This window comes from Histomonas meleagridis (assembly GCF_020186115.1).
Source record: "Histomonas meleagridis strain 2922-C6/04-10x chromosome Unknown contig_30, whole genome shotgun sequence".
Lineage (NCBI taxonomy): Eukaryota > Parabasalia > Tritrichomonadida > Dientamoebidae > Histomonas > Histomonas meleagridis.
Window position 1 is genome coordinate 157,795 of NW_027150858.1, and position 21,923 is coordinate 179,717.

The following is a 21,923-nucleotide window of genomic DNA, read 5'->3' on the forward strand; positions in this document are numbered from 1 at the left end:
AATCAAGAAAATGTTACATTAATTGATTATGCAGCATTTTTTTCTTCAGTTAAATGTTTTAAATATTTACTTATGAATGGCGCAAGTTTAGAAAATACAGGTAAATATGCAATTGCAGGTGGAAATGAAGAAATCATTCATTTATGTGAACAAAATCATTCATCATTTGAAGGTGCATATGAAACAGCAATTATGTTTCATCGAAATGATATCTTTCATTATATATATGAAAATAATTTAGAAAAAATCGAAAGTTTGCATCCAAAGTTTTGATGTATGCTCATGTATTATGGTATCGATCAATTAGGAAACTATTGTATTTTCTATGATAATTATGAAATTTTCTCTTTTTTGCGTGATAAATTCCAAAGAAGTCTTTTTTATACTTCTTTAAATGTTGGTAATTTGTTAATTTCACAATTTTTTATTGAACAACATAATTACAAATTAAATTTTTTGGGTTTAAGGGGAGTATCATATAGTCATTGGAATAAAGAAATTTTTAAGTTCCTTGTTAAAAATGAATATTTTGATCTGAACTTTAAAACTGTTTATAATTTTTTTTATACTATTTACTTAAATATTTTGATATTTTTAAAATATTTCTGGAAATCATTTAAATTATTTTATACCGCACTTATGGATGCATCTATGAAAGGTAGTACTGAAGTTGTTAAATTTCTTCTTGAACTAGAAGGAATTGAAATTAATCATAAAAATATTTTTTTATTTTGTTTAATATTTGGTATAATAATTTCGAAATTCAAAATAATTTTTGGAAATTATTCAAATTATTTGAAACAGCACTTGGAATTGCAGCTTCTAAGGGATTCGTAGAAATTGTTAAATTACTTATTGAACAAAAAAGTATTGATATTAATGCAAAAAATATTTATTTGTTTAATTTAATATTTGTAGAAATAATTTTGGATAATTTTATAATACTTGGAAATTATTTAAATTATTTCAAACAGAAGTTATGATTGCATCGATAAACGATAACAAAGAAGTAGTGAAATTACTTCTTGAACATAAAGAAATAGATATTAATGCTAAAGATATATATGTATTTTATTTAATGTTTATATTATTAACTTAAAATTAATAAATAATATTTGGAAATTATTTTAAATATTTAAATCAGCACTTATTTTAGCAAATGAAAACAATCATTATGATATAGTTAATCAAATTATTGAACAAAAAGGAACTGAAATTAATTATGATATTTATTCATATTATTTGATTTTTATTTTTGCAATTTGATATTTCAAAATGATTTTCGGAAATTATTTTATAAACTTGAAACACAACTTATTTTTGCATCTTATAGAAATCGCACAGAAGAAAAAGCGAACTTTAAATTGGGAAACTGTTTTACTTCATAAAGTTTTAACGTACAAAATTTATATTCAATTGGAAGCCGTTAAGTGCTCGACCAGAATGGAAAATGTTTTTGCGATTTTAAGGGAAAATTCGAATCTTGAAGATTTGTACGATGTTGGCCCATGGGCAGAAGAAACATGCTATTTCGAACCAGAGATAACAACTCGATTACATCATGAAATACTTGACATAGCAAAATGGCTCGAGCCAACAGAATTTGAAGAACGAGTTAGGCTTCTAGTAATCACTCGCTTCACAAAGCTCATACAGGATTATTTTCCAGAATGCGTTTGTATTCCTCAAGGTTCTTCTTCAAATGGTACATATCTTCCTGTGAGTGATATCGACCTTATCGTATTAAACGTCCTCTCGAATATTCCGATAAGCACAATTTTGAGAACTCTTACAAAAATCTTCTTAAAATCAAGAATGATCTCAAATTTCTTAGTCCTTGATCATGCAACCGTTCCTATCGTTAAGTTAACTGAGCGACCGTTTGGATTCAAAATCGATATTTGCATTTCGAACATAAATGGTGCACTAAATGTTCCTAGAGTCAGATCAATATTAAAGTCAAACCCATTATTCAAACCAATGCTTATGTTTATCAAATTGTTTATTTATGCTAATAAAATAGACGATCCATCAACAGGTGGGTTTGGATCAAACCAACTTATCAACTTAGTTTTATTTGCATTTCAATCTTGTCCAGATGCTTCAAATTTAGGGGAGCTTCTAATTTATTTGTTTGATATATTAGCTAATAAAATCAATTATTTCTTAACAGGCATATCAACAATTGATGGTGGCAAGTTGTTCTCCAAAGAAAAGACAAATATGGTGACTGAGCGTTCACCTGAAGCTTTTTTATTTGAAGATCCTCAATTTCATGACAGATTTTTCGGATGTCGAACATCACATTCCATAACCCTCAGAACAATTTGCAAGAAGGCATTACACTCTTTTGCTGTTTATGATTATTCCAAAAGATCTGCCATTTCATCAATTCTTCCTGATATTTCAGAGTTAATCGACAGAAGAAAAGAGATGGAAAAGTATGGGCGGATGTTAAAACTCTCACCAGCAGATTTTGGGAGGGTAATGGAGACAACATCAGGAATGATAGGAATCAAAAAGAAACCAAAAACCTTCAAAATACAAGAGCCAAAGTTCATTCAAGAACAAAAGAAGAAGTCAAAAACACAGATAAGGAAGGAGAAAGCTGCTGCAAAAAAGATGAATAAACAACAGAAGCGCATAATGAAGAAACAGAATGAAATAGAAAAGAAAAATGCTAAACGGAGATCAAAGTCACCGCCTCGGTTTTACAGAAAATAATTATTGTTTAGTAAATAAAATTAGATCGATAAAAAAAATTTTTTTTTCAAATTTATCAAAAAAAGGGGCAAATCGGGAATTGAACCCGAGACCTCACGCACCCGAAGCGCGAATCATACCACTAGACCATTTACCCACTTGAAGAAAAAGAAATTATTACATCTTGTAATTATTTTCCTGAATAAAAACATTTCATCCAAAAACACTTATAGAAAATGTTTAAATAACAAATAATAATTTATTAATTATATACATGTTTATTATATATTCTCTATTTCGATTGTATAATATTCTATATTCTTTTCTGTTAAAGAATTCGAAATCATGTCCAATGTTTTTCCATAATCATTTTTATCTGTTATTTTCAACTTCAAAGAAACTACATCAGTTTCTTCATCAAGTTTCCATATGTTTAAAGAATTATCTAAATTTTCATCGGATTCATTTATTAAAAAATCCAAAGAAATATCATTTGAAGTCTTCAAATTTAATATTGAAACAACTTCTTTCATTTCCTTCAAAGTCATTACTAAAATTAGCAACGAAGAAAACAATGAAAGATAAGGGTCCAAAAACTTTATATTATGGTAAACAATCAGATAATTATTAAGCACAATGGAACCAGCTGAAATTAGATCGGAAATAATTGTAATTAAACCTCCGCTTAATTCACATTTTTCGACTTTTTTATCATTTTTTTCAGATCCGCCAACGAACACTAAACCAAAAGTATTAACCAACAAACTTATTAAAGCCAAATTTATTATATCAGAAGGGACATTTTCACTTTCGTCATTTTCTTCTGATATTAATGATTCTATTGCTGTTCCAATAAGATTAATAGAAACCAAAATTAACAAAATCGAAAGGCCGAGCGTACATATGACTGTTGCTCTTTTAAATCCATATGAAAATTGTTTTGTTGGAGATTTATGTGTTATGATATCAGCAATGACTAAGAAATACATAGAAATGGAATTAAATGTAGACATAACGCCATCACTAATAACACTGATAATTTTGTATTTGAAGCCAGATTTGATCATAAAAACATTTACTATGATACAAATGGTCGAATATATAACAGAAATAACATTGTCTTTACTAAGTGTATAGTCACGAAACAAAGAAATCGAAAACCTTGGCACAGAGAGAATGATTGAGATGCCGAAAATTATTAAATTGATTTTCTGATTTTTTGTTAATTGAAGAAGACCTGTAAAAAATATAATAGTAAAATTAAATGGATGTGAAAAATCAATTTTGGGAAGAAAGAACTGAATCGCAATAATGGAAATAAAGGAAAATCCAATCATTAAAATTTGATATTTATTTAATTCGCCAAATATGAAGAAAAAAGTGGTTTCTGCAATAGCGCAAATTAATGAAAATGGAGAGTTGGCACGGATACTCGAAATTAAATCAAAATGAAGATAGCAAATAAAAAATTGTTCATAAATTGTGAAACCCGAGAGTGACAGAGAAGTAACTAGAAGTGAAACAGCAGGGAGAAGAAAAATATTTAAAAGAAATGATTTTGGTTGTATCAGAAATAAAAAAATAATTGAAAAAATTAAAGATAAATAAATTGGGCCGCCAATGTCTCTAAGTGAATTCCATGAATAAATGAGAAGGGAGAAAAGTATTTTCCGATTTTTAGCAAATCCATGGGGAAAAAAACGGATTCTTTCGCTCCCCATAGGTCTAAACGTGCACGTAAGATTATCGTTCTTTCTTCGGGTTGATTTAAAAAATTAAAAAAAAAAAAAGCATTTATACACTTTCCATAATTGTTGAGCTTCACTAAATTGCATTGAGTGGTTTTTAAAATTCTAAGGTTTTAGAACAAAAGACATCTTTTATTTGCCTCAATCAGAAGGGGAAATCGATAAAATAAACTTATCAAATTTCAATGGCAGTTAAGGAACCGTGGCTGCTTTGTGAGGTAAAAGTCAAGATCGTTTTGAATGCAAAACCGATAATTTCAATAAAACCGTGTTCCCCAAAAATGGGTTGTTCTTCGTCTAAAGAAGCTTCGAAACCTCAAAATATGCCATTAGCCCCAGCATCTAATACATCCGCTCCTCCCAAAGCACCAGCAGCCGCACCCACAGCTGCACCATCTGCTGCTCCAACTGCCCCATCTGCAGCTCCTGCTCCTGCCCCAGCTCCTGCACCTGCGCCGGCGCCAACACCTACACCTACCCAAGCACCTCCACCAGCTCAAGCAACCCCACCAGCTCCTGCAGCACAAGCGCCCAGAGCAATTCTTGATAATGAAACAGAAGCCTTTGGACTTCTCCTTTGCGGTGCTGGTGAATCAGGTAAAACCACATTTACTCGTCAGTTGAAGATCAAGTTCCTTGGTGGTATCAACCAAGATGATCGTTCTAGCTTTGTTTCAACAATAAGAGGAAATCTTGTTGAAGCAATGCAAACCTTACTTGTTTGGGTTGAACGTAACGATCGCGAAATCAACGAAGACTTAGAACAAGATGCCCAATCCATAATGTCATTAAATGCCTTCAACTGTGAGTTCACACCAGAATTAGCCGAATCATTGAAGCAGCTTTGGGAAGATCCAGCCATCCAAGAAGCATTTGAGCACAAAGACGAAACAATTATTCCAGATCACATGGATTACTTCTTCGAGAAAATCGATGAACTTCAAGATGATGACTACATCCCAAGTGATGATGATGTTCTTCGTGCTCGTATCCGTTCAATTGGTATCGATCAAGTTACATTTGATATCAATGGAGCTATCATCCGTATCTATGATGTCGGTGGTCAAAAGAACGAACGTTCTAAGTGGGAGAAAGTTATGGACGAAGTTGCTGGCTGTATCTTTGTTGTTTCATTTGCCGAATATGATAAACCAATGTTTGAAGATCCATCAATGCTTCGTATCAATGATGCCCTTGATATTTTCGATGAAATCACACACAAAGAAAAGTTCATTGATGCACCAATTTTCCTTATCTGCAATAAGTTTGATGTGTTCACAGAAAAGGTCAAGAACACCGACTCGTTCATCAAAGTATTCCCAGAATATGTTGGTGATCCACATAACCCAGACGATTGTGCAAAATTCCTTGTAAGCAAATTCATTGAAAAGGCTGGTGGTGATGTCAGCAGAATTAAGGAATACCGCCAAAGTGCATTAGATAGCAATCAAGTTGCAGAAAACGCAAGCGCCATCTGCAAATTCATCAGCGACGAATTCTACGAGTAAAGTCCTCAAAACCTTTGAATTATTAACCGTTAATTTTTTTGAGTGAACACTGAAAATATTTTCTTCCATCAACGATTATTTTCCATTCAAAAAGTTTATAACCGTAGAATATTTGAATAACAAATCACGGTTTTGAACAAAATATTTTACTACTTTTTCTCAAAATTCAGCAGAAGAAATCTAAATATTTCAAATTAAGAAAATATATTTTCTCAAGTCTTGATGATCTTTTGGTATGTAAAAATGTACTTTTTCTCAAAATCGATAATATTTATTTTAGAAAAAACCTAATAGCATATTTATCAATGTTATTGTGTATATTAATTTGTATAAATATTGAAAAAATGATGAAATAATTTTTTGATCAAATTTCCAAATATTCAATTTATATAAATATAAGTCATATATTCGAATAATCCGAATCTAGTTAAATAATTTTTATGATAAATAAAAGATTACAAATTTTCTGAAGGGGCACCCCCAAGAGCGGCTATCTGCTTATTACGCCAAGTCAGAACAAAATTTTGGCTAACGCTATGAACACTTCAAAAAGCGATAATGAAAAATCTGAGATTGATGATAAATATTTAGAAATACTTATTTCACTTGAACGTGTTATATTTAATTTAAATCCAACAAATCTCGAATTCTCAATTGAACAAACAATGAAAATATTTGATATAAATTATCCGAATACATTTAATTTTATTATAATCAAGATGGTTTATGATTCATTTTGTACACGTAAAACTATAAAAGATATTGATTTGTTTATAATGTATTTGTTATCAATTCAGAAAAAAGAAAAAGAGATACTCAAAAATAAAGCAACAAAATTCCCATATTTTATTATTTTATTAAATCATCATGGAATTCAAGATGCAAAATTTTTTATTGAGAAGTTGATTGATAAAAAAATTTTAGGTACGAAAATCATAAAAAAATTTCCTTCTAAACTTTTTGCACATTACCAAACAGAAAAAGAGAACAAGTTTGATGATTTTCATGATTTATTCAGTCGATATTTTCTTCAAAATTATGAAAAACTCTCAAAAAATAATTTCGAACTTCATAAAAAATTAATTAAAGAAGGAACTAATCCAAATGAAATTTCAAGAATAATACGGAATGATGAAATAGAAAAACTTCAAGAAATAGTATCAAGACCAGGTTTTAATATATCATCAGTGATATTTCCATCTCTTTATGAAAAATGTTATTTTATTAATGGTTATAATTCTACATTAATTGATTATGCAGCATTTTTTTCTTCAGTTAAATGTTTTAAATTTTTACTTATGAATGGTGCAAGTTTAGAAAATACAGGTAAATATGCAGTTGCTGGTGGAAATGAAGAAATCATTCATTTATGTGAACAAAATCATTCATCATTTGAAGGTGCATATGAAGCAGCAATTAAATTCCATCGAAATGATATTTTTTATTATATTTATGATAAAAAATCACAAGAAGATATGGTTCAAATAATAGCAAATGAATATAATATACCTAGTGATGAATCAGATGAATCAGATGAATTTAATCTAGAAAATCAATTCAGAAATACCACACTTTATGATAATTATAATTATTATAGTGATGAAGAAGAGGATTACAGTCCCCATGAACTTATTCTAACTACTAATGATGTTCAAACAAAATTTCTCAATTACTTACAAAAAAAGTGTATACTATATAGTAATTATGAAATTTTATCATATTTACAAAAAGAAGAAAAGAAATGTGATTATGATTTAATCAAAATGGCAGTAAAATTTGGAAATTTATTGATTGTTAAATATTACCTTCAAATTAATCCAATAATTCCAAGCGATATTTTGATTCATTCATCAAAATCAGGAAACATTGAACTTGTTCAATATGCTTTGGAACAAGAAGAAATTTATATTAATACTAAAGATTATATATATTTTAATATATTAATATTTTAAAATAATATTTGGAAATTATTTAAATTACTTAAAACAGCACTTATGAAAGCATCTAAAAATGGTCATACAGAAATTGTTAAATTACTTCTTGAAAAAGAAGGAATTGATATTAATACTAAAGATATTGATTTGTTGAATTTAATATTAATATTTGAAATTTAAAATTTCTAAATAACATTTGGAAATTATTTAAATTATTTAAAATAGCACTTATTATAGCATCTGAATTTAATAATAAAAAAATAGTTAAAATACTTCTTGAAAGAAAAGAAAACGATGTTAATACCAAAGACATCCAAATGTTTTATTTTATATTTATTTTAATAATTTTATATTTCAAAACAATAATTGGAAATTTTTAAAATTATTTCATACTGCACTTATGATAGCATCTTTTAATGGTCATACAGAAATAGTTAAATTACTTCTTGAACAAGAAGGAATTGATATTAATGCGAAAGATATTTATTTGTTTTATTTAATATTTATTTCAATAATTTTGGGTTTCAAAATAATATTTGGAAATTATTTAAATTGTTTAATACGGCACTTATTTTAGCATCTCAAAATGATCATATAGAAATAATTAAATTACTTCTTGAACAAGAAGGAATTGATATTAATGCTAAAGATATTTATTTGTTTTATTTAATATTTATTATAATAATTTAATATTTCAAAATAATGTTTGGAAATTATTTTTTACATTTGATACAGCACTTGTTCTCACAACTCAAAAAGATAACATGGTAATATTCAAAATGCTTCTTGCACAAAAAGGAATTGATATTAATATTAAAAATGATATTTATTTTAATCGTATAAAATTTTATAAAAATATTTGGAAATTAATTAAAATATTTATTACAGTATTTATGATTGCTTCTGAAAAAAGTTATATAGAAATAGTTAAACTATTACTTGAACAAGAAAATATAGATATAAATGCTAAAGATAATATTCGTTTTAATAATTTAATATTTCAAAATGATTTCTGAGAATTATTAAATTTATTTGAAACAGCGTTTATGAAGGCATCTGAACATGGTAACATCGAAATAGTTAAATTACTTCTTGAACAAAAAGGAATTGTAACTAATAATCAAAATATTTATTAGTTTTATTTAAGATTTATTTTAATGATTTGATATTCCAAAATAATATTTGGAAATTAATTAAATTATTTAACACAGCACTTATTTTGGCAGCTCAAAATGGTCATACAGAAATATTCAAATTACTTTATGAACAAAAAGTATTTGATCTAAATACTAAAAATATTTCTTTAATTTTTATGCCTTTTGTAATTATAATTTTATGTATTAAAATATTATATGGAATTCATTTATAATATTTCAAACAGTTTTTATACAGGCATGTAGATATGGTCATATAGATATAGTTAAATTTCTACTCGAACATAAAGAAATTGATATTGATGAAAAAGATATCAATTTGTTTTATTTAATATTCATTTTAATATTTTGATATTTAAAAATATAATTTGGAATTTATATAAATTAATTGTTTCAGCACTCCTTTATGCAAAATTAAAATGTTATACTGAAATTGCAAATTTAATCGAGGAAAAAAAGAAGGAATTAATGTAATCATTAAAGGTGATTAATATAAAAATTTAATAAATAAACCAACATTTGAACATTATAAATGGATTCAAAAACTTTCTTCTTTCACTTTATTCTAATGAATCACATTACATATTATATAAGATGTGGTTATGTTCAATATGACATATTTGCAAATTTTTCCTGATAATCGGATATATTATTATCAGGATGATCAAGTCGTTAAACAACTTATTTGAAGAAGAAAAGATGTAAATGAATTTCAAATGAATTATCGAAAAGAATGAAAGAAATTAGAAAAAGTCATTAGTTACTGTATTTTACAATCTTTTTTCCTTTCGTTATTTTGATGATTTTCATTTGTTGGGCGTTGTTGTTCTGGAACTGAACCAAATTTAATTATGCCGCCATTAGCTTCATTGTACCATGTGATCATTTTCCACATAAGATCTTTTATACCTTCTCCAGTTGCACAATTTGTTTCAGTGAAATAAGCGCCAATGCTGATTGCCATTTTTTTCTCCTTCTTCGTATGAGACTTGACGATTTGGAATTGCATGAAGTGCATTTCCAATTAAAACTTTGATACAATCACCTGTTAAAATCTTCAATAAAGGGATATTCCCGCGAGACAATATTGTATCTATATGATGAAATGTTTCTTCATTTTCATAGTTATACATGATCATAAGAATTCTGGCTTTTTTGGCATAATTATTTATAAGATTGGAGTATATCTCATTTCCGGAAGTGTCCCATAAAAGACCTTTTAGCGGAACTGGACCTTTGCTACCTATCACATAGATTTCTTGAAGGTTTATAGGCAAGAAACAGACTGCAACTGTTAGATCAAAAGAAATTTACAAGGCATATGATTTGCAGCAATTCTTACAAATTTATTATAATAATGTTATTTATTCAAAAAATAAATAAATAAATAAATAAATAAATAAATAAATAAATAAATAAATAAATAAATAAATAAATAAATAAATAAATAAATAAATAAATAAATAAATAAATAAATAAATAAATAAATAAATAAATAAATAAATAAATAAATAAATAAATAAATAAATAAATAAATAAATAAATAAATAAATAAATAAATAAATAAATAAATAAATAAATAAATAAATAAATAAATAAATAAATAAATAAATAAATAAATAAATAAATAAATAAATAAATAAATGAATAAATAAATAAATAAATAAATAAATAAATAAATAAATAAATAAATAAATAAATAAATAAATAAATAAATAAATAAATAAATAAATAAATAAATAAATAAATAAATAAATAAATAAATAAATAAATAAATAAATAAATAAATAAATAAATAAATAAATAAATAAATAAATAAATAAATAAATAAATAAATAAATAAATAAATAAATAAATAAATAAATAAATAAATAAATAAATAAATAAATAAATAAATAAATAAATAAATAAATAAATAAATAAATAAATAAATAAATAAATAAATAAATAAATAAATAAATAAATAAATAAATAAATAAATAAATAAATAAATAAATAAATAAATAAATAAATAAAATTATTAGATACTGTAAAATAACACTTGTAGAGGTTCTATATGGTACATTAAAGAGTATTTGAATAAACTTATACTATAGCAAATATTTTTTTCCAAAAAATAATCGTAGTTTCATTTGTTAATGATTTACTTTGTTAAATTACATAGAAAATGAGATGATGTTAAAATTTAAAATTCATTTATTACCATATAAAATTAATAATTTTTATAATTAATACAACTTATGTCAGAAAACTTTTTTATTTGATTTTAGAAAAGAATTATAAGATCAAATTCTCACGAATTTTTTATCATTCTAGTGGACACATTAAAAATATTGACTGTATTTGATATAATTTACTTAACCTGAGGTATAACATGCATTTTATTAGAAATGCTTAACCCCCACGAATTTGAACAAAAGATTTTTACAGGCACATCCAGAATGGTGATCTGCGTACTTTACATGAAATTTGAATATTATCGGAATTGGTCTGTAGTTGTGCAATTGACCCATTAATAATTTCCAAATATTATTTTGAAATATTAAATTATTAAAATAGATTTTAAATAAAGTAAAAAAATATCTTTAGTATTAATATCAATTCCTTCTTGTTCAAGAAGTAATTTAACTATTTCTGTATGACCATTTGAAGATGCTTTGATAAGTGCTGTTTGAAATAATTTAAATAATTTCCAAATATTATTTTGAAATATAAAATTATTAAAATAAATATCATATAATATGTATAAGTACCTTTAGTATTAATGTCAATTCCTTCTTGTTTTAAAACGTATTCAACAAGTTCAATATTTCCTGATCCAGATGGAAATAACAATGTGTCATGCGGAATTGCATGCTCTTTAAGAAAATATTCAACTAAAAAAATATTTCCAATAATTGCTGCTTCATTAATAAAATCATCATTGGTTTTCATTCCTTCTTTAACTAAAAATGAAAATATTTCAAAATTATGATATAAAATACAATGTTTTCCTAATTCTTCTAAATTATTAATTTCCTTTAATTTATTTTCATAAATATAATGAAAGATATCATTTCGATGAAACATAATTGCTATTTCATATGCACCTTCAAATGATGAATGATTTTGTTCACATAAATGAATGATTTCTTCATTTCCACCTGCAATTGCATATTTACCTGTATTTTCTAAACTTGTACCATTCATAAGTAAATATTTAAAACATTTAACTGAAGAAAAAAATGCTGCATAATTAATTAATGTAACATTTTCTTCATTAACTAAAGAACATCTTTCATAAAGTGATGGTTCAATCATTTGGTTAAAGTCAAAATTTGTTTGTGATGTTATTTCTTGAAGTTTTTCTATTTCATCATTTCGAATGATTTGTGCAATTTCATTTGGATTATGTCCTTCTCTGATTAATTTCTTATGTAATTCCCAATCATTCTTTGAAAGTTCTTCATAATTTGGTATAAATGTTCAAATGAATGGAATGAAGGTTTCCTTAAACTGATTGATTCGTTATCTTTAGACATATAATGCGCAAAATAAACGGAGTGCAAAACACTCTGATTGTTTTTTACAATGTTTGGTTCAAGAAAATTATGTTCAATCATGGCTTCAAGAAGAAAATTTGATTCATGTGATGCTTATTATAAAGAAATCGCCCAAATATATCAAATATATTCGATTTAATTTTATTATTCTCTTCAAATGTTCTTATTTCTTTTATAATATTTAAAAATAAATCTACTTTATTATTTTTAATCACAAAGGAATAATATATCATTTGAATAATAATTAAATCATAAGATAAAGGATGGATTTCATCAAATTTGTTGACTATTAAATATAGAGATTTCGCGAAATTCTCTTCATTCAAACTAAAAATTGATTGATTTATTGATAGAAATGTTTCCCAGTTGCAAAGTTCATTTGGCCTCATGTGGAAAATATCAATAACGGATATATCAATTCAAATTTGAATCAAAATTTGAGAGTATAAACAAATGAAAAAGTTGAATTTTTCAAGCAAAAATAAAAATGCCATATTTACCATAAAATAAAAAAATAAAAGCAGGCCTATTATAATCGCCAATTAAAAGTACATTTCAAATTATTTAAACATTTTATGAAATATCAAAATAATAAATTTTGCATTAATATCAATTCCTTCTTGTTCAAGAAGTAATTTAACTATTTCTGTATGACCATTTGAAGATGCTTTGATAAGTGCTGTTTGAAATAATTTAAATAATTTCCAAATATTATTTTGAAATATTAAATTCTTAAAATAAATATCATATAATATGTATAAGTACCTTTAGTATTAATGTCAATTCCTTCTTGTTTTCAAACGTATTCAACAAGTTCAATATTTCCTCTCCTCAGATGAAAATACCAATGTGTCTATAATAAATATTTAATTCTATCCATTTTCATTAAGATATTTAATTGCAAATATTCAATAATATCAATTATAATTCTAATCTTTCATCAAGCTGATTTTTTATTCCCAATTTGCAAGTGTGTGTTTGGAGAAACAATAACGGCCACCACGTAAAGTTATGAAAAAATGGTACGATAGAACATCACAGAAAAGTATTTGAAACTGCTAATCTAATTTCTTTGATGATAAACAATCCAACTCATCTTCAAATAGTAGACACTGAATTCTTGCAAAATGAAATTGAAAGACAACAATCTTTTTTGTTATATAAAACAATATTTTCATTAAATGAAACGAATATAAAAACTTCAGTCAAAACGACGATTTCTTTAATTGATTCAGAATATACATTTTCTTTTAATAAAATGATTTGTAGATTAATATATTCTGCTTTTTTATCAAGAATGAATCAAGAAGAAATATATTTTCAATATTTAAATCTTCTTCAAGATCAAATAAAACAAATAAAACGAAATGACAAAGGAATTTTTGAAATATTATCAGAAATACTTCTAAATATACATTCGAATGAATCTTATTATCTTCTTGAAAAGATGATTCAACAAAAATACATTAAAACAAAAATGATTCAAGAACAAGATTTTCCTATTTATAAAGAAGTTTCAAATAATGATAATGAAATTCATAAGCAATTAATTTTAGAAGGAGTTAATCCGAATGAAATCTCAAAAATTATTCGAAATGATGAAATAGAAAAACTTCAAGAAATAACATCACAAAATAATTTTAATTTTAATCAAATGATTAAACCATCAGTTTATGAAAGATTTTCATTTATTAACAAAGAAAATATTCCATTAATTAATTATGCAGCATTTTTTGGCTCAATTGAATGTTTTAAATATTTATTATTGAATGGTGCAAACTTAAAAAAACACAGGAAAATATGCAATTGCAGGTGGAAATCTTGAAATCATTCATTTATGTGAACAAAATCATTCATCATTTGAAGATGCATATGAAACATCAATTGAGTTTCATCGAAATGATATTTTTAAATATCTTTATGATAATAACATTTTAAGTCAATATAATTTAAATGAAATGAGTTATAAAAGTATTTTCTATAATAATTATGAAATTTTACTATTTCTTGAAAGAGAAGGGATCAAAATAAACAATCGAATAATTCGAAAGTTAATCATGAATGATAATATAATTTTGATTAAGTTATATCTTAAAAGAAAAAACAAATTCAATTTCATGAAATTATATCAATATCAAAAACTTGAAATCATGAACTTAATTCTATCACAAGAAGGAATTGATATTAATTCACAAGATATTTCTTATATTATTTTAAAATTTCATTGAATAATATAAAATTTCAAAATAAACATTGGGGATTAAGTTTAATATTTAATACATCACTTATGCAAATAATTAAAGATAATTAAAGGAATATTTAACTTTCTTGTTGAACAAAATAAAATTGATTTTAATATTCAAAACATGAATTTCTTTTATATAATTTTTCTTTTAATGTAATAATATTTCTTCATAATAATTGGAAATTCTTATAAATATTTGAAACAGCATTAATGATAGCGTCACAAAAAGGAAATATTCAATTTTTGAAAAAAATTCTTGAATATAAAACAATTGATATTAATATTAAAAAATATGAAATTCTTTTATTTAAAATTTGTTTGAATAAAAATGATGTTTCAAAACAATATTTGGAAATTAATATAAAAAATTTGAGACAGCATTTATGATCGGATGTAAATATAATCAATATAATATTGTTAAAGAACTTCTTGAACAAGATAAAATTGATATTAATTCTAAGAATATTTATTTGTTATAAATAACATTTATTTAAATAAAACATTTTTTCATTTTTATATTTGGAAATTATATGAATTATTTACGACAGCATTAATGATTGCATGTGACTATAATCATTATAATATTGTTAAACTACTTCTTGATCAAAAACAAATAGATATTAATGCCAAAGATGTTTCTTTATTATAATAAAATGATATTTCAAAATAATATTTGAAAGTTAAGCAAATTATTTGAAACAGCACTTATTTATGCAGTATTTAAAGGAAATACAGAAATTGTTAAAATTCTTCTTGAACAAAAAGGAATTGATATCAATAATAAAAATGATATTTTTTTATTATTTAATATTTATTTCAATAAATTTATAATATAAAATTTTATTTGGAGATTAACTAAATCATTTGAAACAGCATTAATGATTTCATGTAAGTATAATCATTATGATATAGTGAAAATGCTTATTGAGCAAAAAGAAATTGATATTAATGCTAAAGATATTTATTAATTATATATAAAATTTAAATATACTAAATGATATTTCAAAATAATATTTGGAAATAATTAAATTTATTTGAAACAGCACTTATTTATGCAGTACTTAAAGGGAATATAGAAATTGTTAAAATTCTTCTTCAGCAAAAAGGAATTGATATCAATTGTAAAAATAATAATTTGTATTATTTAATATTTGTTTTAATCATATTATTTTTAAAAATAATTTTGGAATTTAATTAAAATATATAAAACAGTACTTTTTATAGCATCATGGAAATGTTTTGATAAAATATTTAAATTACTTCTTGAACAAAAAAATATTGATATCAATTCACAAAATATTTCAACATTATCATTAAAATATCATTTAATAATTACGAATTTCAAAATGAATTCTGGTGATTCTAATAAATATTTAATACACCACTTATGGTTGCATGTAAAAATGGTCATTTATCGATTGTACAAATTCTTCTTAAACAAAAAGTAATTGATATCAATGCAAAAAATATTTCTTTTTTGATCACAAAACATGTTTTAAATATTTAATACTTAAAATTAATATTTGGGAATTATAAAAAATATTTGTAACAGCGCTTATGATTGCATGTAATAATAGTAAAATATCAATAGTACGGTTACTTCTTGCGCAAAAAGAAATTGATATCAATGCAAAAAATATATAATTTTTATACTTAAAATATGTTTCATTGATTTGATAATTCAAAATAATATTTGAAATTTTATCAAATTAATTATGACTGTTCTTATGTTAACATCTCAAAATGGTCTTGCTGAAATAGTAAAAATTCTTCTTGAACATGAATCAATTGATATAAATGCTAAAAATATACAATTATACTATTGATAATTTATTTGAAAAATTTTATTTTTCTCAACAATTTTTGGAAATTATCTCAATTACTTAATACAGCACTAATTTTATCAGCACAAAATGGTAATAAAGATATAATCAAAATGCTTCTCGACAAAAAAGTAATTGATTTGAATGTCAAAAATGTATTTTTTCGTTATTTAAATTTTCTTTCTATAATTTTATCTTTCTAAATAATATTTGGTAATTATTCTAATCATTTTTCACCTCATTAATGTATGCATCTACAAGAGGTTATACAGAAATAGTTAAATTACTTCTTGAGAAAAAAGGAATTGATATAAATGCTAAAAATATTCAAATGTTTTATATGTAATTTGATTCAATAGCTTTATATTACAAAATAATATTAGGAAATAAATCATATTATTTAAAACTTCACTAATGTATGCCTCTGCAAAAAATCATCAAGATATAGTGAAATTACTCATTGAACAAGAAGTTATTATTACCAATGAATAAAATCGAGGATTTGGACTACTGAATTTTTTTTATGTGCAATTCTTTTTGGGGTGTTTCTTTAAAAAAATATATTGGAGTAAAGATTACAAAACATCACCGGAAGCTGTTTGAATCGTTTACTATATCAATTTTTTTATCGAAAAAATCAAGAAAAGCATTGCAATTGGCGAGATAGAGACAAAAGCGCATTAAGGCAGAAAGACAAGCACGTATTTATAGACAACTTTATGAAGCTAAAAGTGTCAAATTCGTTCAAATATATAGAGAAATGGAGATATTGATTCATAAAATGAAGAATAGGATGAAATCATTAATTGAGAAATTTTGGAGTTCACCCAAATACAAGAAGATATGATAAAAAAAAATATCAATTAGCATCTAATATTAATTCGATCTCGCCACAAGCTTTACATTATAAGAGATCTTTTATTCCATTACCTTCTTATACATCAATACATAATCATTTAGCAAATTAATCAATGAACGTTTTAAGTCTTTGGTTGATATTAATCAAATAGATGAATTAATAAATGATTATAAAGATAATCAAATTAATATTTTTCGTTCAGCTCCAATGGATTTTATTTTAAGTATTGACGCAATAGAATTTTCGCCCGATGTGACTATAACCAAAGATAATGGAATTATTGGTTTAAAAAAAGAAGCTTTACAAAATATTGAAAATCCTTATCAAATTTTCTGCGAAAATGCACAACAATGGATAAATTTTTTAATGATAAATTGGAATCAAATAGAAAATTATGTCTTTGTTTATTACATTCAACCTATAAATCCAGGTTATTAGTGCTCAATAAATTTTTCTCCTTCACCCCAGGGGAAAGCAACAAATATTCAATGTGAAACACTATAAACATTACTGAACAAATTAAAAAATGAAGATATTCAAAAAGTGGTATCGGTGAATGTTTTTTGGGGTGTCCTGTTGTATGGATCGTTCAAAAAGTTGGGCAGGCGAGGTTTTTGTATTAGCTCATATAATAAATTGTATAAGTCTATTCAAAAGTGAATTCTTAATGATTTTTCTATAGACTAACCGTTTTCCCAAATGGGCGAAGAGCCACCAATAATAAATGTAGCTCTCGTTGGAAATTCTGGGGTTGGAAAAACTGCTGTTGGCACGCGTTTTGTTAAAGGAGCGTTTGATTTTCGGGCTATAAAACCAAATGCTGGTTGTGATTATATGATGAAAGAAATTGTTTTTAACGGGCTAAACGTTATCATGAAAATCTGTGACACCGCTGGGCAAGAGGCTTATAGATCTCTTGCACCAATATATTATCAAAAAGCTGACATTATTATAATTGTTTTTGCCCTCGGAGACCATAACCCAAAAATACAAAACAGCCGTGAATCGTTTGATTCTGTTAGAGAGTGGTTTGAACAAGTCAATGGATATAATTGTGATGCGTTAATAGCGTTATGCGGAAGCATGCATGATCTTCAAAAGCGTGAAATATCATACGATGAAGCAGAAGAGAAAGCTCGTGGACTTTCTGAAAATGGTGTCGACTATTTTGAAACAAGTTCAGTAACAGGTGATGGAATTGATGGAATGTTTTATTCTCTTGCAGAAAAATTTTTCGCCACAAGGACTGTAAACAGTAAGTCAAATACTGTAACATTGGAAAAACAAAATGTCGATTCAAATCAAAAAAAGAAAATTTTTGATTGTTGCGATTAATGTAATTGTTAATTAAAGATTTTTGTAACTCTTTTCTTTTTATTTGATAGTACAACACTTTTAAAGATTTTCAGTTGATTCGTATCAAAAAATTGGAAATTATCAGATCGAAAACATATAACGGGGAAAAATTAATCTTAATGTATCTTTAAATTGCGATGTGCCATGTTATTTATTTACACATGCATATAATAATTTGGGTAAAATCCGAATAAAATTGAGTTTGCGGCCGTTTACTATGAATTTCGACATTTTAAAATCTAAAATCAAAATGGCATGGACGTGTCACGGACAATCTAACAAAGATATGGTTAAGAAACTTAAGGACAACAGACTCATAAAGAACAGTCTTGCAATAAGCGTGATGGAAGAAGTCGATCGAAAAGAATTCGTTCTTGAAGAATCAATGGCATATGTCGATAGCCCATTAAGTATTGGATACGACGTTACAATAAGTGCCCCTCATATGCACGCAATGATGCTTGATTTAATTGCTCCATATGCTGGCCCTGGAAAAGTTGCTCTTGATATTGGATCTGGTTCTGGATATATTGTCGCATGCATGGGAAAAATGTTTGATATGGTCTATGGAATTGATCACATTGAGCCATTAGTTCGGAGATCCATAGAAGCTGTACAAAAATTTTTGCCAAAATCGAAATTCGAAATTGTTTGTGGTGACGGCAGACTTGGATATGAAAAGGGAGCTCCCTATGATGTTATTCACATTGGTGCCGCTGCAAAAATATCTGATGTTATGACAGTATTGAAACAACTCAAAAAAACAGGAATGCTTATTGCACCCGTTGATGAAGGTGCAAATCAAGCACTTGTTAAGTTCACGTACAACGAAGAAGGAAAACTTAATTCTGAGTTTATTTGCGGCGTTATTTTTGTTCCCTTGACCGATTGAAAAAATTGAATGCATTTTTCGGTTATATCGACAATTTAAATAGTTTACTACGAACCCAGATAACCTTGTTAAATCAATAAAAAAATTATTTCACATACTATTGGTTGAAAAATCCACAATGATTTCTTTTTTAGAAGTTTTTGGGAGCTATTTGGTTTTATAATTTCAATCATTGAATTCCATTTTATTACAATTTTAGGTGAATATATGCTTTTAAAAGAAAAGTGATCCTTTAAAGACAGATTAAAAATAAATTAATTACTTTGTGGCTTTTTTAATAAAAAGAATATTCTTTATATTACAAAATGGCATCTAGGATAATCAAATTTAAAAGAATAACATGATGATTTAAAAAAATAAAAATTAACTTTCCTACAGATAATAGTATCACTCAGGATACTATTATCACTCAAGATGTGATTGCGGTGTAGAAATGTTTTATTGGAAATGATTTATTTTGCATATTTTGTGAAATCACGATAGATCTTCATTGAGAGAGTAATGATCGGTATGCATTGAAAAAAATTAACTGACGACACTTTTTAAATTCATTTTAGTTCCATGGAAAAAAAGGTAAGTCAAAACATTAGCAATGAATGGGAAACATTAATGTCAATCAAAAAAATTATTTTTAGTTTGAATAAAGAAAACGTATCTCAATCAGCAAGATCACTAATTAACAAAATTAATGATAATTATCCATTATCATTTAATATAATACTATGTCATATGTCATACTCTTTGCTTGCCAATAGTACGGAAGATCCTGAAATATATATGAATTTTTTAAATGAGATTGAATCATTATATATGGAACGTTTTATTTTCGAAGATAAAAACAAAATAGAATCAATTTTTGATATATTTGGGCAACTTCTTCTTCGAAAGAATAATATTTGGAAATCATGTTATCTTCTTGAGCAAATGATTGAACATGGTTTTCTTGATCAAAAAATTATCCAAAATCTAATGATACCAAATTTTGTTCATTATATGTCACGAAAAAATCTTGAAAAAACACTTTGTCTGAAGAGTTCATCAAGTGTCTTAGAAATTATTAATAATATTGAAGAACTATCAAAGAATGATTGGGAACTCCATAAAAAATACTTAAGAGAAGGTGTTAATCCGAATGAATTAGCAAAAATAATTCGAAATGATGAAATAGAAAAACTTCAAGAAATATCATCACAAACAAATTTTAATTTTAAGCAGCGTATTGATTCATCAATTTATGAAAGATGCGAATATATAAGCGATGATAACCTTCCATTAATTGATTATGCAGCATTTTTTGGATCTGTTAAATGTTTTAAATATTTGCTTATAAATAATGCAAATGTGGGTAACACAGCCAAATGTGCAATTGCTGGTGGAAACTTAGAGATAATTCATTTATACAAACAAAATCATAATTCATTTATAGGTTCATATAACACAGCAATTAAATTTCATCGAAATGATATCTTTAAATATATATTTGAAAATAAATTTGAGGAAAATTATAACTTAGAAAAATTAGGGAAGAAATGCGTTTTACATGATAACTATGAAATTTTATCATATTTACAAGAAAATGGAATGAAAATTAATGATGATATTTTCAATGAAGCTGCAAAAATTGGAAATTTATATCTTGTTAAACATTTTCTTAAATTTAATCAAATCCCAACAAATATTTTAGCTTATGCAACATTATCATATAATATTGAACTTGTTAAAAATATTTTAGAATATAAAGAAATTGATATTAATGCTAAAAATGTTTTTTTGTTTTGTTTGATTTTTGTTATAATAGTTTTATATTTTAATATAATATTTGGTAATTAATTAAATTGTTTTTTACTGCAATTATTTGGGCATCATGGAAAGGTTATATTAAAATTGTAAATATGCTTCTTCAACAAGAAGGAATTGATGTAAATGCTCAAAATGTTATAATCTTTTGTTTGATTTTTGTTATAATAGTTTTATATTTCAATATAATATTTGGAAATGATTAAATTTGTTTGAAACAGCTCTTATTTGCGCAACTATCATGGGATATACAGAAATAGTTAAATTGCTTCTTGAAAAAGAAGGAATTGATATCAATCATAAAGTTATTGATGCATTTTATTTAAAATTAATTTCAATAATTTTATATTTCAAAATAATAT

At 25.2% G+C, this 21,923-nt stretch overlaps 4 protein-coding genes across 4 annotated transcripts; all 4 read left to right on the forward strand.

Annotated features, from left to right (window-relative positions):
• Nucleotides 1-1,443: 1,443 nt before the first annotated feature.
• GO595_004836 (Nucleotidyltransferase domain containing protein) lies at nucleotides 1,444-2,724 on the forward strand (the record flags this gene model as incomplete). The annotated part of the gene is made up of 1 exon (XM_067918012.1): nucleotides 1,444-2,724. One exon carries the CDS (start codon nucleotides 1,444-1,446, stop codon nucleotides 2,722-2,724), a length of 1,281 nt encoding a protein of 426 aa, XP_067774854.1.
• A 2,008-nt stretch (nucleotides 2,725-4,732) lies between these two features.
• On the forward strand, nucleotides 4,733-5,959 carry GO595_004837 (Guanine nucleotide-binding protein alpha-1 subunit; the record flags this gene model as incomplete). The annotated part of the gene is made up of 1 exon (XM_067918013.1): nucleotides 4,733-5,959. One exon carries the CDS (start codon nucleotides 4,733-4,735, stop codon nucleotides 5,957-5,959), a length of 1,227 nt encoding a protein of 408 aa, XP_067774855.1.
• Nucleotides 5,960-18,215: 12,256 nt separating this feature from the next.
• On the forward strand, nucleotides 18,216-18,851 carry GO595_004838 (small GTP-binding protein; the record flags this gene model as incomplete). The annotated part of the gene is made up of 1 exon (XM_067918014.1): nucleotides 18,216-18,851. The coding sequence occupies one exon, from the start codon at nucleotides 18,216-18,218 to the stop codon at nucleotides 18,849-18,851; it is 636 nt and encodes a 211-aa protein (XP_067774856.1).
• A 238-nt stretch (nucleotides 18,852-19,089) lies between these two features.
• GO595_004839 (protein-L-isoaspartate(D-aspartate) O-methyltransferase-like) lies at nucleotides 19,090-19,764 on the forward strand (the record flags this gene model as incomplete). The annotated part of the gene is made up of 1 exon (XM_067918015.1): nucleotides 19,090-19,764. The coding sequence occupies one exon, from the start codon at nucleotides 19,090-19,092 to the stop codon at nucleotides 19,762-19,764; it is 675 nt and encodes a 224-aa protein (XP_067774857.1).
• Nucleotides 19,765-21,923: the final 2,159 nt, after the last annotated feature.